Raw genomic sequence first — 19733 nt, forward strand, 5'->3', positions numbered from 1 at the left:
GCTGATCATTCATGGCAGAATGAGAACCTCAGGGCACAAAGCTAAACATGACCATCAGAAAAAAAAAACTCTCTGCCTCAGGATTTTCAGGAAAACTACTTTGCATGTGATGAAAAATTGATTCCCTGCCTCCATTTTTCCCAAGGTTGTCATCACTGACGGTATGTGACATCCTGCAGTAAGACCTTGCCCATATGAAGGCCAAGGCCACGCTGTCTGCCAGTTTCTACATCTCAGGATCTTTCCAAGCAGTTACAGCAATGTTGTGTAAAGGTTTCCAATTTGTGGCTCAAGGCTGTTTCAGAGAGGTGACCCAGACACTGTAACTGTGAAAGAATTTACTTTAATTTCTTTCAAGAACAAGTAGCAACTTGGGCACAGAGATATGTTACCATTGCTGGTTTGCATCGGTTCCACTCCTGAGCCAATAGGCTCTTCCCTTGATAACATGGACCCTCTAATATCATGAAAATTTTCCACTTCCTCAGTGTCCAGGTGATGGTTTTTCTCATGGTGAGATAAAAACAGAATGCGTCCAGCAGGTCAAGCAGCATCTGTGGAGGGAGAAACAGGGTTCACACTTCAGGTTGATGATCTTACACCAGAAACGAAAAAGATGTTACAAATAGAGCAAACATCATTTCTGTGTTTCCACCTCATCCCTTCTTCTCTGCAACTTAAAATATTTATTTATAACTTTCCTTCATAGTGATAAAGGGTCATCCACCTGAAATGTTAACTCCTGCTCTTTCTTCACGGATGCTGCCTGACCTGCATTTCAGGTTTCCAGCAACTGCGTTGCTTTCTTTTTCTCCAGGTCAATATCAGGTTTCTGAACTGCACATGTGACTCACTGGTCCTTCAGGAATTTCACTGTGGGACAATTTTAATGGCCAGCATTGTCTGGAGAGAAGGGCACTGGGGTGTGAGAGTAATGCACTCCCTACATCCCGGATTGCTCACACACACTCCAGACTCAGCAGCTGAACATTGATACAATGAGAATTGCCACTGGTCTCCTCAACGTGAGATGTTCCCCATGTCAGCGTTTGAGTGCACTGCAGAAATGTCCAACACAGTGAGTGGTGACATAATTGGGGTGCCGTTAAACCAGCTGGCCAGAGAAAGATCAACAAGGAGGCAGATCCCTAGGACCATGAGGCAGAGCTTGAAGAGAAGCAGGAGTGAAAGGAGTAAGAAGAATTAGAATCAGGTTTATTATCTCTGAAATATGTTGTGAAATGTGTTCTGCAAGACAAAAATTATTATAAGTTACAACAATAAATAGTGCAAAAGATGATTAACAAGTTACTGTTCATGGATTCTGATGGTGGAGGGGAAGAAATTGTTCATAAAATACTGAGTGTGGCTCTATAGTCTGCTACCCCATCTCCCTGACAGTAATAACAAGAGGTCATGTCCTGAATGGTGTGGGTCCTTAGTAATCGATACCACCTACTTGAGGCACTACCATAAGACATAGCAGCAAACTTAGGCCATTCGGCCCATTGAGGCACCTCTGCCATTCCATCATGGTTGATTTATTAACCCTCCCAACCCTATTCTCCTGCCTTCTCCCCATGGCCTTTGATGACCTTACTAATCAAGAACCTATCAACCTCCATTTTAACTCTATCCAATGATTGGCCTCCACAGCCACCTCTGGCAATGAATTCCACAGATTCATCAACCTCTGGCTAAAGAAATACCTCCTCATCTTTGTTCTAAAGTGATGCCCTTCTATTCAGAGTCTGTGCCCTCTGGTTCTAGACTCCTCCACTATAAGAAACATCCCCACCTCCCACCACCACATCCACTCTATTTAGGCTTTTCAATATTCGATAGGTTTTAATGAAATCTCACCCCATTCTTCTAACCTACAGCGAGGACAGCCCCAGAGCCACCAAGCAGTCCTCACACATTAACCCTTTCTTGGCGATGCCCTACGTGACGGAGAAGGTTGTATCCATAATGGAACTGGCTGAACAACAGGAGCAGGTAGACTGCTGGCGATAGTCTATTCAGAATCCACAACCTCACCTCCCAGTCAAGCAGAGGAGGAAAGCATTTACTGCTCGAGTTATACAAAACTCAGGTTGCAGAGAACTCATTTTCTTTAAGAGCATAATGCAAACACGTGGCCCATTCCTCAGAACACCAACACAGTACATTTTCTGTTGAGGGTTTTAGCACAAAATGCAGGCATATCTCCTCACAACAAAGACAGGTACAATACATGTTGTGGTCGTATTCTGCTGCTAGGTCTGTGTAATTCTGATCAGCCATTTGATTGCACCTTCCTCTCTCTTGTAACTCATTCATGCAACCTCAATTGCATATTCATTTGTAAAGTAGTTTGAAGTTTAGTTAAAATAGATACAGAGACTCCTGACATCAGCTTAGCAACTGGGATCTGTTGTAAAACCAGGGAAATTAGACTAACACAGCGTCAACACTTTTGTTCAAAGATCTCTAGAGACCGTTGTTGCCCTGATGATACATTCATGCTATCAGACAGGTAAATACTTGGCTTCCATTCCCAAACAGGCCTGAGGCATATTATCTGAGTAGCAATCTGATTGAATTCTTCCAAATATCCTCACTTTGAAATTCTGAAAAGAGGGTTAATTATAAGAACGATGGCAAAAGAACAGAAGATCATTGAGGAACAGGAAATGATTCATCAAACAGACCAATCCTTTTTTTATTGATCTCATCCCCACCCTTCTTCCTGATACCATACTTTTCCGTTCTTTTTTCTCCCTGCAGAAACATTCTAGATTGTTTATTGAATCTTTTACCTCTGTAGTTTTCTCTGTCAGACTTGCAGAAAAAAGTTATCAATAAATGAAAATCATGAACTGACGCCAGTTGCTGGTTTGATAACCTGTTCTTTGGGTTGTAGTTTTTCTCACTCTCTTGGCTGTTGGAAGGCTTAACTGGCACAGCCAAATGAAATTGACTCTTTCTTAGCTGCTAATATCACACTCTGTACTGCAAAGGGCATAGAAGCATGGGTCCAAAATATGTTTTCTTCTCATTCCCACTAATGGAAAATGCCTGATCAATGCAGGAACCAGAATGCTTCCTTAACAATGACTGTAAAACGAGGAGATGCAGCCCATTTGATTCTGTGTTACTATCTACTACTCAAAGAGCAATTAAACTCTGTTTCTTTTTGCAAACCCCAAAAAACCATTGAACGTGTTTAAAAGGGTCAAACGTTCATTTATTATCAAAGTATACAACTCCGGAATTCTTCTTCTCCAGATAGCCATGAAGCCAAGAAAGAAAAGAACAGCAGCACGATCATCAACCCTAAAATCCCTCTCCCCACACAAAAATGGAACAGAAACATCAACCTCCAAATCCCCCTCCCCTGCACACAAAAGATTCAATATTCATTATGGTTTATATGTATAAATGCATGAATTGCATATGTCATCATGGTACCACCTAATACATGTGTGCCTCACTTAAAATAAACTTGAAGTTAGACCTGCATTCCCAAATTCCCATGTCTTCCTTTGAATTAGTTTAATATTTTGAAGTTTTGTAACCTTAATGACAAGATATTTTTAAAATCAAACCTGAGATGGCTATCGGCTTGAAGCACAGCAGGATGTTCAAGCTAAAAAAAAGAAACACAGCGAGAGACAGTCAAGTTAAAAAAAAAGTAGCACAGCATGTGTTCTTTGGAAGGGGAGACATAATTGAGCTTTTCACAAAACAACAGAAAATGGAAGAATTCATGGGTTCGTAAAGAGTAAATACTGGGTGATAATAATAATAAACAAAAGCACAAATGACCATCTGCATCAGAAAGATTGATGAGTTTGATTACACTGTGGGTAACTGGCTCATGTATACTGAGCTAATTGAACAATATTTTGAAGCAAATAAAATAGCCAATGAGAAGCAAGTACTAATTTTACTGAGTGCATTAGGCTTTATGGCATATAGTTCGCTTTGATGTCTGGCTGCTCCAACCAAACCAGCAGAAGTGAGCTTTGCTCATATTGTCATAGTAATGCAACAACATTTAGACCAGAAGCCATTGTTCATTACAGAATGCTTTAGGTTTCATAAGCAGAATCAGAAAGATTTAGAGTCCATTTCAGCATATGTGGCTGAACTGAAGAGATTGTCTGACAATTGTCAGTTTGGTAATGGTCCTAATAATGCACTGAGAGATTGTTTAGTTTGTGGAATCTTACAAGAAAGCATTCAAAAACATCTAACTGAAGCACGATTTATATTTAAAAGAGCAGTTTAAATCACTGTTTCAATTGAAACTGCTGACAGAGACACAAATGAGTTGTGACAGGAATGAAAGTGAATGTAAACAAAATTGTAGTGTCTAAATAGCAATTGGCCAGGCTAAATGGATTGGTTTACCATTGTGGTGGGGACTCACATACACCAAACAAATGCAAGTTTAAAAGTGGAACATGTAGACAATGTAATACAGTAGGACACATACAAAGAGCATGTTGGGCAGACAAAAATAAATGGACTGCACAGGGAAGAGAAAATGCTAAAAGTCAAGTTGCAGTTTTAAGAAAAGCATTAATCTGCATGCTATTGATGAAAACTCTAATAATGATGAGAGTGGCACAGGACTATGTAACCTTGAGATTTACTGTGTGTAAATTAGCAATAGACAAGCAATATGGTTTATGCCAGAAGTGAACAGCAAGTAAAATGGAATTGGACACTGGCTGAGCTGTTTCAGTCATTCCACAAAATTAACTTGAGAGGCATTTCAAAGATACTAAACTGAAACCTGCAGATATCCAACTAAGAACCTTCACTGGAGTAATGATAACTCCTGTGGGAATGACATTTGTAACAGTGAAATACAACAACCAATAAGCCACATTGAGCTTGTATGTGACAAAAACAAGAGGGCCAGCATTCTGGGGATGTGATTGGCTGAGACAGCTACAAGTAGATTGGAGATCCATCCACCATTTGCATGTCACAACCCCTGCAATGAAACCACTAGAAAGCAAATTAAGAAAGGTACCGGATGATGCCAAAACTGTCTCCATGCCAAACACCATGAACCATTGCCCAACAGAGGATAAGCAGGTGTTGGTGCCAACCTCTGTGCCTCTGCTTGGAAAGCATATTGGACCAAAGAATGACCATGCTACTCAGAGGAAGTGTGAAAGTGACGAAAGCAGTGACCTGACAACAATGGTTTTTGAAGGCAACGTACTGTATCTGAGAATGCTTCTGATGTGTTAAGCAGGCTGTTACTTGCAAAATGTGGCTTTGTTTTAAATGGAAGGGAGTTCAAGGAGCTTCAGGAAAGTTGCAAGCATTCCAATTTTTGTGAGTATAAAGAACCAGAATCTGCTCTGTGTGCATTAAGGTTATTGCATGAATTTCAAGTTGAAGACAAAATATTCCTTGTAAAACCAAAGCCCAGCTGGATGAATTGAAGGCCAAAAAGAAAGAAGTCCATGGAGACACGAAAACAAAAGATTCGTCAGATGATGTTGTGGATAAGGAAACCAGATTGTAAAGGGAGCAATAGGATTAATAAGAGAATATTCCAGTGAACTAAATACACCTTCCCAAGATCAAGATGCACAAACTAGAAGACGGAAAAGGAAGGGGAGGAAAGTGGCCATCAGAACCACTTCCTGTAGTCTCAGAACCTCTGCAGTATCTGAGAATATTTCACAGCAACAAGCCTCAGCTGCCAAGCAGAGTGACTCCCCTCGTCAGGAAAGACGTTCTCCCACAAGAGTAAGAAATCCTGCAGAGCGATTAAATGTTTAGGGCTGAACGGGGCAATTTGAAATTTACTATGCTGTGGATGTGTGTATATAGTAATTGTGCTAAATAATATACTGTGTATATAGCTAATGCTTTCTATATTGATTTGGAGTTTATAGCTAAGCAAGGAGGAGGGTTGTGTACTTAATATTTCAGTAATGTTCGAGTAATCTTGTCAATATATTTGTTTAAGCATTCTTGTTTGTGTTGATAATTCATTATGGGTTATACTGTATGTATAAAGATGTGAATTGCAAACGTCATCACACTACAATGTGATACATGTCTACCTCGCTTGAGGTAATTAATTTAGACCCGCATTCCCAGACTCCTGGGGCTTTCTTTGAATTAGTTTAATACTTTGAAGTTACAAAACGTAACAATCTTCAGCACATAAGAAATCTAAGGAAAGTATAGAGGACAATGCCAGGCACTTGACTTACATCATGTAACAGATAATTGAATATGTGATCACAGGCACAAACGATTCCATCGATGCTGTAAACCTTGAGCAACAAACGCAAAGTGCTAGAGGGGCTCTGTAGGTCAGGCAACATGAGTACTCTCCAGCCTGCACCGATGACCCCTTCTTCCAGCTTCAGCCTTCCTCCTCTTCCTGGACACCCTGCTCTGGTCTTCTGCCTGCTCTATATCTTTTCATTGCTAACTGCCAACGAGAGTTACCACTCCTCTCTCTTCACTCCTTCTGAACGGACTCCTCTCCACTCTCTCTGCACTAATTCTAACCTCACCGTCAAACCCGCGGAGAAGTGGGGTGCTGTAGTAGTCTGGCGTCAGACCTCTACCTCTCAGACTCTTACCCCTCGAACAGCACTCCACTAAGGAGCACCAGGCCATTGTCACCTGCACCATCACTGACCTTATTAACTCTGGGGATATCCCATCCACTGCCATCAACCACATATTCCCTTACCCTGCACCTCCCGTTTCTACCTCCTACCCAAGATCCAGCCAGGTAGACTCATTGTTTCTGCTTGTTCCTGCCCTACAGAATTCACATCTGCCTACCTCGGGTCTGTTTTATTCCAACCCAGCCTCCCGGTTCAGTCCCTTCCTACCTACATCCATGACACTTCACATGCTCTGGATCTTTTCAATGATTTCAAGTTCCCTGGCCCCGCTCGTCTCATTTTCTTCATGGATGTCCAGTCCCTATACACCCCCATCACCCGTCAGGAGGGCCTTAAAGCTCTCCACTGCTTTCCAGATAACCGACCCACCTATTCCCCTCCACCCCCACTCTCCTCTGTCTGGCAGAACTGGTCCTTACTCTCAATAATTTCTCCTTTGGCTCCTCCCACTTCCTCCAAACCATGGGCACTCACATTGGTCCCAGCTATGCCTGCCATTTTGTCAGCTACGTGGAACAGACTATGTTCCAAGCCTACACCAGTATCACTCCCCAACTTTTCCTATGCTACATAGAAACATAGAACATACAAACTTACAACACATTACAGGCCCTTCGGCCCACAATGTTGTGCCGACCATGTAACCATCTAGAGACTGCCTAGAATTTCCCTAGCGCATAGCTCTCTATTTTTCTAAGCTCCATGTACCTATCTAAGAGGCCCTTAAAATACCCTGTTGTATCTGCCTCTGCCAACTTTGCTGGCAGTACATTCCACACACCCATCACTCTCTGTGTGAACAAACTTACCCCTGACATCTCCCTTGTACCTACTTCTAAGCACCTTAAAACTCTGCCCCTTTGTGTTAGCCATTACAGCCCTGGGAAAAAGTTTCTGGTATCCACATGATCAATGTCCCACATCATCATATACACCCGTATCAGGTCACCTCTCACCTTCCAACACTCCAAGGAGAAAAGGCCAAGTACACTCAACCTATTCTCATAAGGTACGCCCTCCAATCTGGGCAACATCCTTGTAAATCTCCTCAGCACTCTCTCTATAGTATCCACATCCTTCCTGTAGTGAGGTGACCAGAACTGAACACAGTCCTCCAGGTGGGGTCTTATATAGCCGTAACATTACCTCACGGCTCTTGAAGTCAATCCCACAGTTGATGAATGCCAATACACCATATGCATTCTTAACAACACTGTCAACCTGCACAGCAGCTTTGAGCGTCATATTGACATGGGCCCCAAGATCTCTCACATCCTCCACACTGTCAACAGTCTTACCATTGTTTGAAGGCGGAGCTTAGGATGATGGTGCCTAACAGTGACTCCTTTGCATGCATCTTCAGAAACAGCTCTATTTCTATCTTTAATATCTCTTTTTTACCTTTTCAGGGTTCTTTCAAAGACCCTGACCTGGAGTTACATGCTGACTTTGGTCCTTTGCGGGAATGGGACCCGCTCTCAGGGCCAGTCGTTTATTGATATGCCAAGGACGCGGCCTAGAAGACTCATGTGGCTTTGGGGAGCTGGATTTTCGCGGCTCTGGAGGCGGGTGGATTTGAAGACTGTGCTGCCGCAGAAAACTGGTGCGTCGTGGCAGACGGAAGTTAGTAAGCAGCGAGCCGGCTGCTGGCTGTGTGCCCAGAGGCCCGAGATCTTTGGGCACAGCGCTCGGGAAAAGCGATGCAACAGACTTTTAACACCATAAATCAGCAAGTTGCTTTGTTGTGTCTCCCCTTTGCTGTGAAAGGGGGACACCTCTTTTTCCCTTATTAGGGAGAGAGAGAGCCTGTGGTCTGTCAAACTACCGGATGAATGAGTAGTCTTTGGGGTACTGCAAGTCTGCGTCTTTATTGATGTTTTGCTGTACGCTTGAGTGCTCGGTGGGGGGGGTGACGATGCTTTTTTGCTGGTGGGGGAGGGGTTTGTCTCTTTGCTGCTGCTTATGCATGAGAAGGGGAGCTCGGGGGTCTTTGGGGTTCTAACATTTAACTGTCTTTCATTCTTTGGGGCACTCCTCTGTTTTCGTGGACGTTTGCGAAGGAAAAGCATTTCAGGATGTACATTGCATACATTTCTCTGACATTAAATTGAACCTATTGAACTATTTGTATTATACTCTGTCTTCAAATTGGACCTACCAAAATGAAACACTTCACACTTATTCGGGTTGTAGTCCATCTGCCCATTTCTGCATCCTATTGATGGCGCTGCTTCCTGCACCTATGCTGAGCTCATCGACTTCATCAACTTTGCCTCCAACTTCTACCCTGCCCTCATATTTACCTGGTCCATTTCCAACACTTCAGTCCCCTTTCTCAATCTTTCTGTCTCTATCTCTGGAGACAGTTTATCTACTGCTATCTTTTATAAGCCCGTTGATTCTCACAGCTACCTGGACTATTCCTCTTCCCACCCTGTTACTTGCAAAAATGGCACCCCCTTCTCTCAGTTCCTCTTTCTCCGCCGCATCTGCTCTCAGGACGAGGCTTTTCATTTCAGAATGAAGGAGGTGTCCTTCTTCTTCAAAGAAAGTGGTTTTCCTTCCTCCACCATCAACGCTGCCCTCACCCGTATCTCCTCCGTTTCACACATATCTGCTCTCACCCCATCCTCCCTCCACCCCTCCAGGGATAGGGTTCCTCCTGTCCTCACCTAACACCCCACCAGCTTCTGCATCCAGCACATAGTTCTCTGAAACTTTGCCATTTCCACTGGGATCCCACTTCCAAACTCATCTTTACCTCCCCTCCCCACCCCACAGGAATCTCCCCCCATGCAAATCCCTTGTCCATTCATCCCTCCCCACTGATCTCCCTCCTGGTACTTAACCCTGCAAGCGGAACAAATGCTACACCTCCTCCCTCACTACCATTCAGGGCCCTAAACAAGTCCTTCTAAGTGAGGCGACACTTCACCTGTGATTCTGTTGGGGTCGTCTCCTGTGTCCGGTGCTCCCGGCGTGGATTCCTGCGTATCGGTCAGACCAGATGCAGATTAGGAGACGGCTTCACTGAGCGCCTACGCTCCATCTGCCAGAGAAAAGCGGGATCTCCCAGTGGTCACCCATTTTAATTCTACTTGCAATTCCCATTCAGTCCGTGACCTCCTCTACTGCTGCGATGGGGGCCCACTTCAGTGGCTGGAGCAGCACCTTATATTCTGTCTGGGTAATCCCCAACCTGGACCCCCAACATCGATTTCTTGAACATTCCGTTATTCCCCCACCCCACATCTTCACCATTCCCCATTCCCATTTCCCTCTCTCACCTCATCTCTTTACCGGCCCAGCACCTCCGTCTGGTACTCCTACCCCCTTCCCTTTCTATTTTTTCTTCTACCCTCTGCAGTATGATTGCCTCTTCTTGAGCCTTTTATCTCTTTCACCAATCAACTTCCCAGCTCTTTACTTCTCTCCTCCGCCCTCTTCCAGGTTCGCCTATCACCTACCACCTTGTACTTCTTCCTCCCTTCCCTCCATCTTCTTGCTCTGTCTTTTCATCTTTGTTCTCCAATCCTGATGAAGGGTCTTGGCCTGAAATGTCGACTGGTTTCTCTGTTCCATTGATCGTGCCAGTGCTGCCGGGCTCCTCCAGCACTTTGTGCTGCCTGGATTTCCCAGCATCTGCAGTTTTTCCCTCATCTTTCAGCATGAATGAGCTGCTGAATTCCTCCAGTATTTTGTTTATGATTTCAGTTTTCTACTATTCTCTGGTTCTGTGTGCGTCAGTGGGAAATATTTAGGAAAAGGAACAAGGGTGCAAGATTAAATAAAAGCTGCTACAAGCAGAATGGGCCCGGTGATCTCTTTCTGATGTATGCATCTATGATTCAGTATTATTGCTCTATTTACCATGATTATCACTGCAGGTCTAATGTTTGATTTTTTTGTGTAAAGTGATCTCTGACTCATAGCTGCCACTTCAGGTGTTAGTTTAATTGAAAGGAACCAAACCTACATCGAACGGTCAAAGATAGCCCACAAGTTCAAGTGTTCCATATCTAAATCAAAGCCAAGGGAGGAATTGTTTATCCTAAAAGCTTTACAAACAAAGGAAGGTTTGAATATAAAGCTGCCCAAACAAAGAGTGTTTTTGTTGTCACAGATAAACTCAGGCATAACACTTATCACTCCATCAGTTGATGGGCCTCTCTGTTGACTCAAAGCCAGGCAGCAGGTGACAATTGTTAACCCTCTCTCCATCGTTGCCACAGTCAGAGCTCACTAACAAAAGAATACAGCCTTCAGTAATTAAGGGATTAGCTAGAATCAGGAAGGATTGCCACCACATGCCGCAACAAGAAAGCACAGCTTCATCCAAAACCTGCAGCTAACAGTATGCAGTGAGAAACTTCAACAAGTGTACACACATTTACTTACTCTTTTTGGCATCAACTCATCGTAGCAAATAAAGCATTCAGCACATTTTAAATGACATGTAATTGTCCAGACCAGGATCTCAGCACCAGGAAGGATTGGAAGTAACAGGACCGGGTTATCCTGCAGTTAATGGAAACCATTAATAACCCATCCTAGTAAAATTAATCAGGAAACATCAAGTCAATGTTATGTATCTGGATTCTGAATCATAAAAACTGAGGCTGCCAAGCCTAAAATATGAACTTGAAGTAATTGCAATTTTCCCTCGTACGGTGAGAATGCTAACAAAAGAGAATAGAATGCATTAATAGTGCTTGTAAAAATGTTGAAGCTAAAATGCATTGAACCAGTCAAGCTGTTGCTCATTCTAACAATAGTCCTCATGGTTGGGTTGAGGTCTTATTTGATTCTGGTAATTTACTTGCAAACATTTCATCATCATGTGAGGAGACATTGCTGGTGCCTTGTTATGCACATGAAAGGTGCACTAATGATCTCTCCTGGCATAGTGATAAAACAATTGCAAGTAAAATGCCAAGGTTGGAGAACAACTCAATCCAACCATCAACCACCCCAACTACACATCTTCCAAATTATTTCCAGTCGTTCTCATTTTTGTGTGATTTTTTGAGGTTGTTCACAGCTGTTCTTCAACTGCCAATATTTCATTTTATCGGTCAAAAATTAACTGTTCTGTGGTGTCACTCAAATAGAAAAGTGGCACAAAATGCTTCACAGGAACATTGCTAAACAATGGTCAACCCAAAGTACCTCTGAGGGGAAATGAGAGGTAGGATGTAGGGTCTTGTAGAAAGAGGGCTGGAGAGACAGAAGGATTTAGACAAGATATTCCATAATTTGGGCACTGGCAGCTGAAGACTTGTGCTAATGGTAATTCACTAAGATCCAGAATGTGAGTAGCAGAGATAACCTGGGGCATTATAAGGGTACCAAGAGTAGAAAGGTTGCTTGGGATGAATGGATGTCTTATGAGGAGTAATTAAACAGATTGGAGTTTGGAAGAAAGGGAGATAATTGATATGGATCTTTGGTGTCGGCTACCTTTGGGTGCATTGAATATATCATAAATAGAGGTAAGCAGAATTTTAAACCATGAAAAGTTTAAAAGGTTAAGTCAATGGAAGTGGCATTAAGGCCAAGATCATATCAGACATGATTTTATTGAATGCTAGAACATGTTTGAGTGGCCAAATGGCCAACTCCTTTCTATATTCGTGTATTCTTGAAGCCATGGAGGAATTTAAAAATCAACAATATGAATTTTAACTTTGAGGTTTTGCTTAACTAGCAGGCAATGCCTCAGGAATGGTTGGACAGCAGGAACTGGTGAGAGTGAAGTCATGTTCAGTAGAGGTCACACAGGGTGGAAGATGTGGGTACAGGCTGGAGTGCATCTAGAAAGACCACTAAGAAAGATCCGGGTTACAGATGCAGGTGAACTATGTTGCAAAGGAGCTGGGAAGTAATACCAAGTTCGAAGCAGGAAATAAGATGGACATTTGAAGAATGTATGGATAGACTGGTTTTATATGTACCTTGATTTTTTTTTCCTTTTGAAAATAAAATCCCTTCTGTTCACGTCACCTCCTCCACACACTCTTGATGCAGGGTTTTGGCTTGAAACAGTTCCATCTCCCGTTGAATTCTTCAAGTAATTTTTTTGTTGCTCCAGCTTCCAGCATCTGCAGTCTCTTGTGTCTCCACATATTCTCCTTTCTACTTGACTTCTACTCTGTATGGCCCAGGGGCTGTACAATTCCTCTTCCATCCTTATCCATCCAGCCATACCCAGGCAAACATCTGGAATAGCTTCTCTTCCTACACCTGCGCCTGCACCATTTCCTCTAGTATTCCAGCTGTCAGCCCTGATGAGGGGTCTTGGCCCAAAATGTAGACTGCTTGCTCTTTCCCATAGATGCTGCCTGGCTTACTGAGTTCCTCCAGTATTTTATTTGTGATCCCAACTATCTATCTTGCTTTTCTTTGCAAGTATGGCTGCTCAGATCACCTGCTACCAAAATCTGTCTCCACACTCTTATTAACACCAGACTTGGCCATTTCAGTCCACACAAGGTCAGCCTCACTCGTTTAACTCTCTGCAAACAAGGCTATCCAGAACTCTGCTTCCTATGTCCTAACCTGCACCAAGTTGTTTTCACTCCATATCCCTGTGTTTGTAACCTATGATATATCTTGGTTAAAACCCGTTCAGACTTTGAAATACTTATCATTGTTTTCAAATTCTTCTATTGTCTTGATTCCCTCTCCCTCCCCCATCTTTCTCTCTCTCCCTGTTCTGCTCTCATTTTCTTCCCCTCTAATGTCTGGCAACCCACAACTCTGAGGTAGTGATGTAGCTTCATTTGTAGTCTCTTGATCAATCTTAAATGTAAGTGGTTTGTCATCTGTGAAGTACAAGTGTTCAGTTGCTAATGTCCAATGACCTTCTTCCCTTAGTTTCTCTATTCCTCTTTCTTTGTTAAGACCCTTCTTAAAACTGCACTTTCTGATCATATGGTGTGTGTGTGTGTGTGTGTGTGTGTAATCATAATTTGTTGATAGAGGTGATAAAATTTTTTTGCCTCTTTAAAGGTGCTATGTAAAAAAAAGTTATTATTTCGTTCAGCAGAGTAAATCCCTCCAGCTCCCTATTTCCATTGTCCACACTGACTGGTTGCATGATGGCCTAGCACAGCAATTCCAATGTTCAGGAACACAACAAAGCCCTCCTTATAATAGACATTGTCTACAGGAGGCACTGTCTCAGGAAGAGAACACCCATCACCAAGCGTCCCCAGCATCTGGATCATATCCTCTACCTTCTTGGTTCTGACAAGCCATACATAGTACAGAGGTACAGAAGCCTAAGACCCACACTACTAGGCTCAAGAACTGTTACTTTTCTATATACCCCATTTTCTATATGCTTCCACGGTGGCACTGCTGAACCACTATGGGTTACATATAACTTTTCTAAATATACCTCTTGAAATACTCTCACATGTAATTTCCTTTTAAGCAATGTACTTTTGAATTGACTTAATGATCTACAGATTTCATGATCTTCTGAAGGACTCAGTCGACATAACTCTCAAGCAAGCCAGGTATAGGTCCTTTACGTGGATGAAGTTTCATTGCAATGGCCGGAAATGAGGTGGGGGGTGGTCGCCAAGCCAGACTGAAATGCAGAAGGATGAGCTCCCCTCTATACAGCCTCTTGTTAGCAAATGTGCTGTCGCTGGAGATCAAAATTGAGGACCTGAGGGCAAAATTGCTGTATAGATGGGAAATGAGAAATTGTTGTGTTCTGTGTTTTACTGATACGTGGTTTATTCAGAGTACACCAGATTCGGCGAGCAGACCCGAAGGCTTCACAATACACAGAATGGACTGAACTATTGATTCAGAAAAGGCAAAAGGTGGAGGTGTATGCTTCATGGATCGTAACCTTGTCGTGGTGGAGAAGCTTATGCGGTCCTGAGATCCCGAGAGCGATGCCATCTGGAGCTATGCTCCTGGTAGGGTCACCCATGGCGGTAAGATCAAGGGTGAGGTCCCTGACAAAGAACAATCCAACCAAGACCTCAATGGTGGAACAGACAGAGGAAGTTACTTCGAACTCAACGGCTGTGAAGGCGGATGAAGGCTGCAACAAATCCATCAGCTCCAATCATCGTGGTTTCCATGCCATTGGAATCAGTTGGTTGATTTGTAAAGTATTGTGTGCTTCTTGGAGTGCAACATCAAGTACACGTCTTCGCTCTGTGGGCCAGATCAATGGAACAAAGACCATCATCCTCGACCTCGAGGGATAGCCACGACGATGTTTCATGACAAACTCTCTGTGGTGCTCCAATGTGGCAGTTTTGTCAAACTCATGTTGCCCCAACCTTGAACACCTAACGGTCAAATGCTGATGGTTCTATTTACCAAAAGAGTTCTCCTCCGTGACCTGGACGGCAGATTACATGCTATCATTGACCAACTGCAATCAGGCACTGGAGAGAATGCACGATGCTGCCACCAAACAAGAAATAATCCACCTTGATACTTTCCATATCATAGTCAGAGACTTCATCAGGCTTGTTTGAAGAAATCTCTGCCCAATTACCATCAGCATATAACCTGTAGCACCAGAGGTCTCAACACACTAGACCACTGCTATACTAAGGTAAGGAATGCCTACTCTTCCATGAATTTCGAAAAATCTGCTCACCTGGCTGTCCTTCATACAGGCAGATGCTAAAGAGCAAGGATCCAGAGATTAGGACAACAAAGATGTGGTCACAAGAGGCAGAAGAGAGGCCACAGACTGCTTCCAGTCAATGGACTTGGCCGTGTTCAAGGATTCATCTGTGGATCTGAATGAATACACCATGGTTGTCACAGACTTTATTAAAGCAGTTGTAGACCAGTGTGTCCCCACAAAATCATTCGGAACCCTCCCCAGCCAGAAGCCGCGGATTAACCATGAGATCTGCAATCTGCTGAGGGCCAGATCAGAGGCATTCAAGTCTGGTGACCAAGGAAGTTAGAAGAAGTTGAAGCACAGTCTCTGGAAAGCCATCTCACGGGCAAATTGGCAGCTCTGGACTGATCTTGAATGAATGAAGGATGCTCGACAGCTGTGGCAGTGCTTAGGTGCTATCGCCTCTTACAAAGTGAAATCAAGCAACAGAGGTGACAGAAGGGGCGCGCTTCCAGACGAGCTCAAGGCCTTACATGCTCGCTTTGACAATCAAAACATGGAGGAACCATCACAAACTTCCACAGCCCCTGATGATCCTGTGATATTAGTCTCTGAGGCTGAATTCAGGAGGGTAAATCCATGGAAAGTATCCGAGCCTAGACAGGGTACCTGGCCAAGAGACCTGTGCGGATCAGCTAGCTGAAGTATTTGCTGATATCTTTAACCCATCACTTTGGCAATCTGAGGTAGCCCCCTGCTTCAAACAGGCTCCAATTATACTGGTCCCTAAGGAGAACGTGGTAACCTGCCTCAGTGACTATTGTCCAGTACCATTTACATCCAGAGTGATGCAGTGTTTTGAGAGATTGATGATGAAACATATCAATTCCTGCTTGAGAAGTGACCTGGATCTATTCCAATTGGTCTGCCGGCCCAACAGGTCCACAGCAGAGCCACTTCATTGGCTCTTCCTTCAACCCTGGAATATCTGCACATCAAAATGCTCTTCATTGACTACTTCTCGGCATTCAATACGATCATCCCCTCAAAACTAATGAATGAGCTTCAAGACCTTGTCCTCAATCCCTCCTTGTGCAATTGTATCCTAGGTTTCCTCACTTGTAGACCCAGTCCGTTCAGACTGGCAAAAACATCTCCTCCACAATCTCCATCAGCACAGGTGCACCACTGGGCTGTGTGCTTAGCCCTCTGTTCTACCTGCTTTACACTTATGACTGTGTGGCTAAGCACAGCTCTGATGCCATATTTAAGTTTGCTGACGACACCTCTGTTGTTGGCCAAATCAAAGGTGGTGACGGATCAGCATATAGGAGGGAGATTGAAAATCTGGCTGAGTGGTGCCATAACAACAACCTCTTACTCAATGTCAACAAGACCAAGGAGCTGATTATTGACTTCAGCAAGAGGAAACCAGAGGTCCATGATCCAGTCCTTATCAGGGGATCAGAGGTGGAGAGGGTCAGCAACCTTAAATTCCTCGGTGTTATCATTTCAGAGGAGCTGGCCTGGGCCCAGCACATTAGTGCAATTATGAAGAAAGCATGGCAGTGCTTCTGCTTCCTTAGAACTTTGCAGAGATTGGGCATGCCGTCTAAAACCTTGAGAAAGCTCTATAGATGTTTGTTGGAGAGTATATTGGCTGGCTGCATCAGCACCATCTGCCAGTGCTTGACTGGTCTTCCCCTCCCTCCCACTAGGTGCTGTCAGAGGAAAGCACAGCACTCTTGGGTTCCATGTTGCAAGGGTTGATCAGCTTGTAGCTATGGACTCTTTTTAGGGGACTCTGAGCTTCATGTTCTGGATTCTGGTTACTCGGTTCTGCTGCTTTTGAGTGGTTTGATCAGGGTGATTGGTGAGGACAGGGGCACTTTGGCAAAGACCGGCTCTGCAGCCTACAGTGGGCTGGTGGCATGGTGCAGAACTGAAATAAACTGAATACTCCTGGACTCCTGATCTGATATTGATATTCTATGCATTGCTCGCTCACTTTCTGCTGTTTGCACTATTCCTTCTTTCTTTTCACGCGCTGGGCGTTTGATGTTTTCTTTGAATGTATTCCATGGTGTTTTTTCGTTTTGAGGCTGCCTGCAAAGGGTTGAATCTCAGAGTTATATTTTGTATACATATTTTGAGAATAAATGTACTTTGAATCTTTGAATCCTTGCATCATAGCCTCGTATAGAAACACCCATGCTCTTGACCAGAAGATCCTACAAAAAAGTAATGGATACATCCCAGTCCATCACGGGTAAAGCCCTCCCTACCATTGAGCATATCTACATGGAACATTGTTACAAGGAAGTAACATCCATCGTCAGGCTCTTGAACCAGAAGGGATAACTTCATTCAACCTCACTTGCCCCATCAGTGAACTGTTCCCACAACTTATGGGCTCACTTTCAAGGATCCTTCATCTTATGTTCTCAATATTTATTTATTTATTGGTTATTATTTTTTACTTTCTTTTTGCATTTGCTGTATGTTGTCTTTTGCACACTGGTTTTCTCCCTGTTGGTGTCAGCTTTCATTGATTCTATTACGGTTATTGTATTTATTGAGTATGTACACAAGAAAATGAATCTCAGGCTTGTACACGGTGACAAATATGTACGTTGATAATACGTTTACTTTGAACTTTGAACTTAGCCATCAGGTCTTTGATCCAACTTGTATAATTCTAATTGTACTTCAACAACAGAACAGCAATAGGACAACTCCTTTTATTACCACAGATTCGTATGGTTATGTTTTCCTTTTCTCTCTCTCCACTGTCTTATATAATTTCTATTTTGTCTGCTGTCTGTCATTAAATGCTTTTGTTGCTGCTGCAAGCAAGTTTTTCATTGTACCTGAACCTCACCATATGTGTGCACATGACAATAAACTCGACCGCTAGGTTGACAACTGTGAATGAATTCTTCCAATTTATCAATTTATCATGTTCAAATTTCTTGGTGATTTTTTTTGCTGCCATGTTTTTTAAAAATGGTTTGTCTTTTTAGCACTATGGCCTTTAAAGTTCAAATTTCCTTCCTTGATTCATGATCTTCCTGTGCATTCACTCTCACTTTCACTTGTGCATTCACTCTCACCTTCCCTTGTACATTCACTCTCACCTTCCCTTGTACATTCACTCTCACCTTCACTTGTGCATTCACTCTCACCTTCCCTTGTACATTCACTCTCACCTTCACTTGTACATTCACTCTCACCTTCACTTGTGCATTCACTCTCACCTTCGCTTGTGCATCCATTCTCACCACTTGTGCATTCACTCTCACTTTCACTTGTACATTCACTCTCACCTTCTCTAGTACATTCACTCTCACTTTCACTTGTGTATTCACTCTCACCTTCCCTTGTGCATCCATTCTCACCACTTGTACATTCACTCTCACCTTCACTTGTGCATCGATTCTCACCTGTATTACTCTCCCTACCACATTTGTCAAACACAGAGCTACACCTGATCTGGGCTGACATTGCACAATCCTGTTATGTGGAGAATTCAGCCAAAATTGGGACAGATACCTCAGAGAGAAGTCAATCATGACATAGTCATATACACAGTATCATACCTTTCAGTCAATGTTGCAGCCTCCTCCATCACCACCTCTGAGAATATTCTGTGTCAGTGATTCACTCTGTACTGGAAGTGACAACAATCTGATATACTCTCAGGAGGAAGTGGCTACAGTACTCAACAACATTGTCTGACGTCTCTATGAAATAATATGGCACCACGTAAAACAGAGGAAAGGCAATCTCCTTTTGATTACCACCAATCATTACATCTGAAATGATGTATCAAGTCCATATTGAACATAGAGAGGAGCAGGAGGATAGTTTACATGCTAGCTGGGGGGATTTTCAATGATCCAGACTGGTCTGGTATCACAGATATCTCCAAAGCTGCTTGAGTCCTGAAGACGAACGTGCCAAAATAATAATAAATGAGAGGCAGGTAAATTTGTCCTTAGCCTCATCAATGTGCTTACCACAAACACACTTGCCCATTTTAACATTGCTAGTAGTGTCCATGATGCAATCCTCTATGAGACAGAGTCTCACCTTCATACTGATACCACTTGCGATCATCTTCTGCTTTGTTGTGCTGCCTCAGCTTCAGGTAACTTACTGCCAAGGTCCTGTCTCAGGAGGGGTCTGAGGTTTTAACAGGAGAGAAATCTGAGTATGGAAAAACAGCATTTGTGAACAAGAATTAGAGCTCCAGATAGTTGATATAACATACTTCAGCTCTAGAAATAATAATTGCTTGTTCCACTAATCATTAGCCAAATAATTATTAAATGAAATATTATTACATGATTGCAATGCCTCTAAAACATCTGCTATGCTATCAGGAGATCAGCAGAGCTACAATATAGCTCATTACTCATTAATGATTGTATTGTGGTTTGGATCTCAATGATTTATTTAAT

The 19733-nt window shown here is 43.1% G+C and overlaps 1 protein-coding gene across 2 annotated transcripts in view; it reads right to left on the minus strand.

Moving 5' to 3' along the window:
• Nucleotides 1-348: 348 nt before the first annotated feature.
• The window catches only part of LOC140739451 (zinc finger matrin-type protein 4-like), a 173825-nt gene continuing 154440 nt past the window's right edge, over nucleotides 349-19733 (minus strand). Inside the window, exons 8-9 of one of the 2 annotated variants that reach the window (XM_073067758.1) lie at nucleotides 17279-17376; nucleotides 360-554 (exon numbers count right to left, since the gene is read on the minus strand). In XM_073067758.1, the coding sequence (XP_072923859.1) occupies nucleotides 544-554; nucleotides 17279-17376 (109 nt within the window). In that variant the 3' untranslated portion in view covers nucleotides 360-543. Of the gene's footprint in view, nucleotides 555-17278; nucleotides 17377-19733 lie in introns of both variants that reach the window. The other variant, XM_073067760.1, reaches the window with a different exon arrangement.

This window comes from Hemitrygon akajei, chromosome 15, assembly GCF_048418815.1.
Source record: "Hemitrygon akajei chromosome 15, sHemAka1.3, whole genome shotgun sequence".
Taxonomy (NCBI): Eukaryota; Metazoa; Chordata; class Chondrichthyes; order Myliobatiformes; family Dasyatidae; genus Hemitrygon; species Hemitrygon akajei.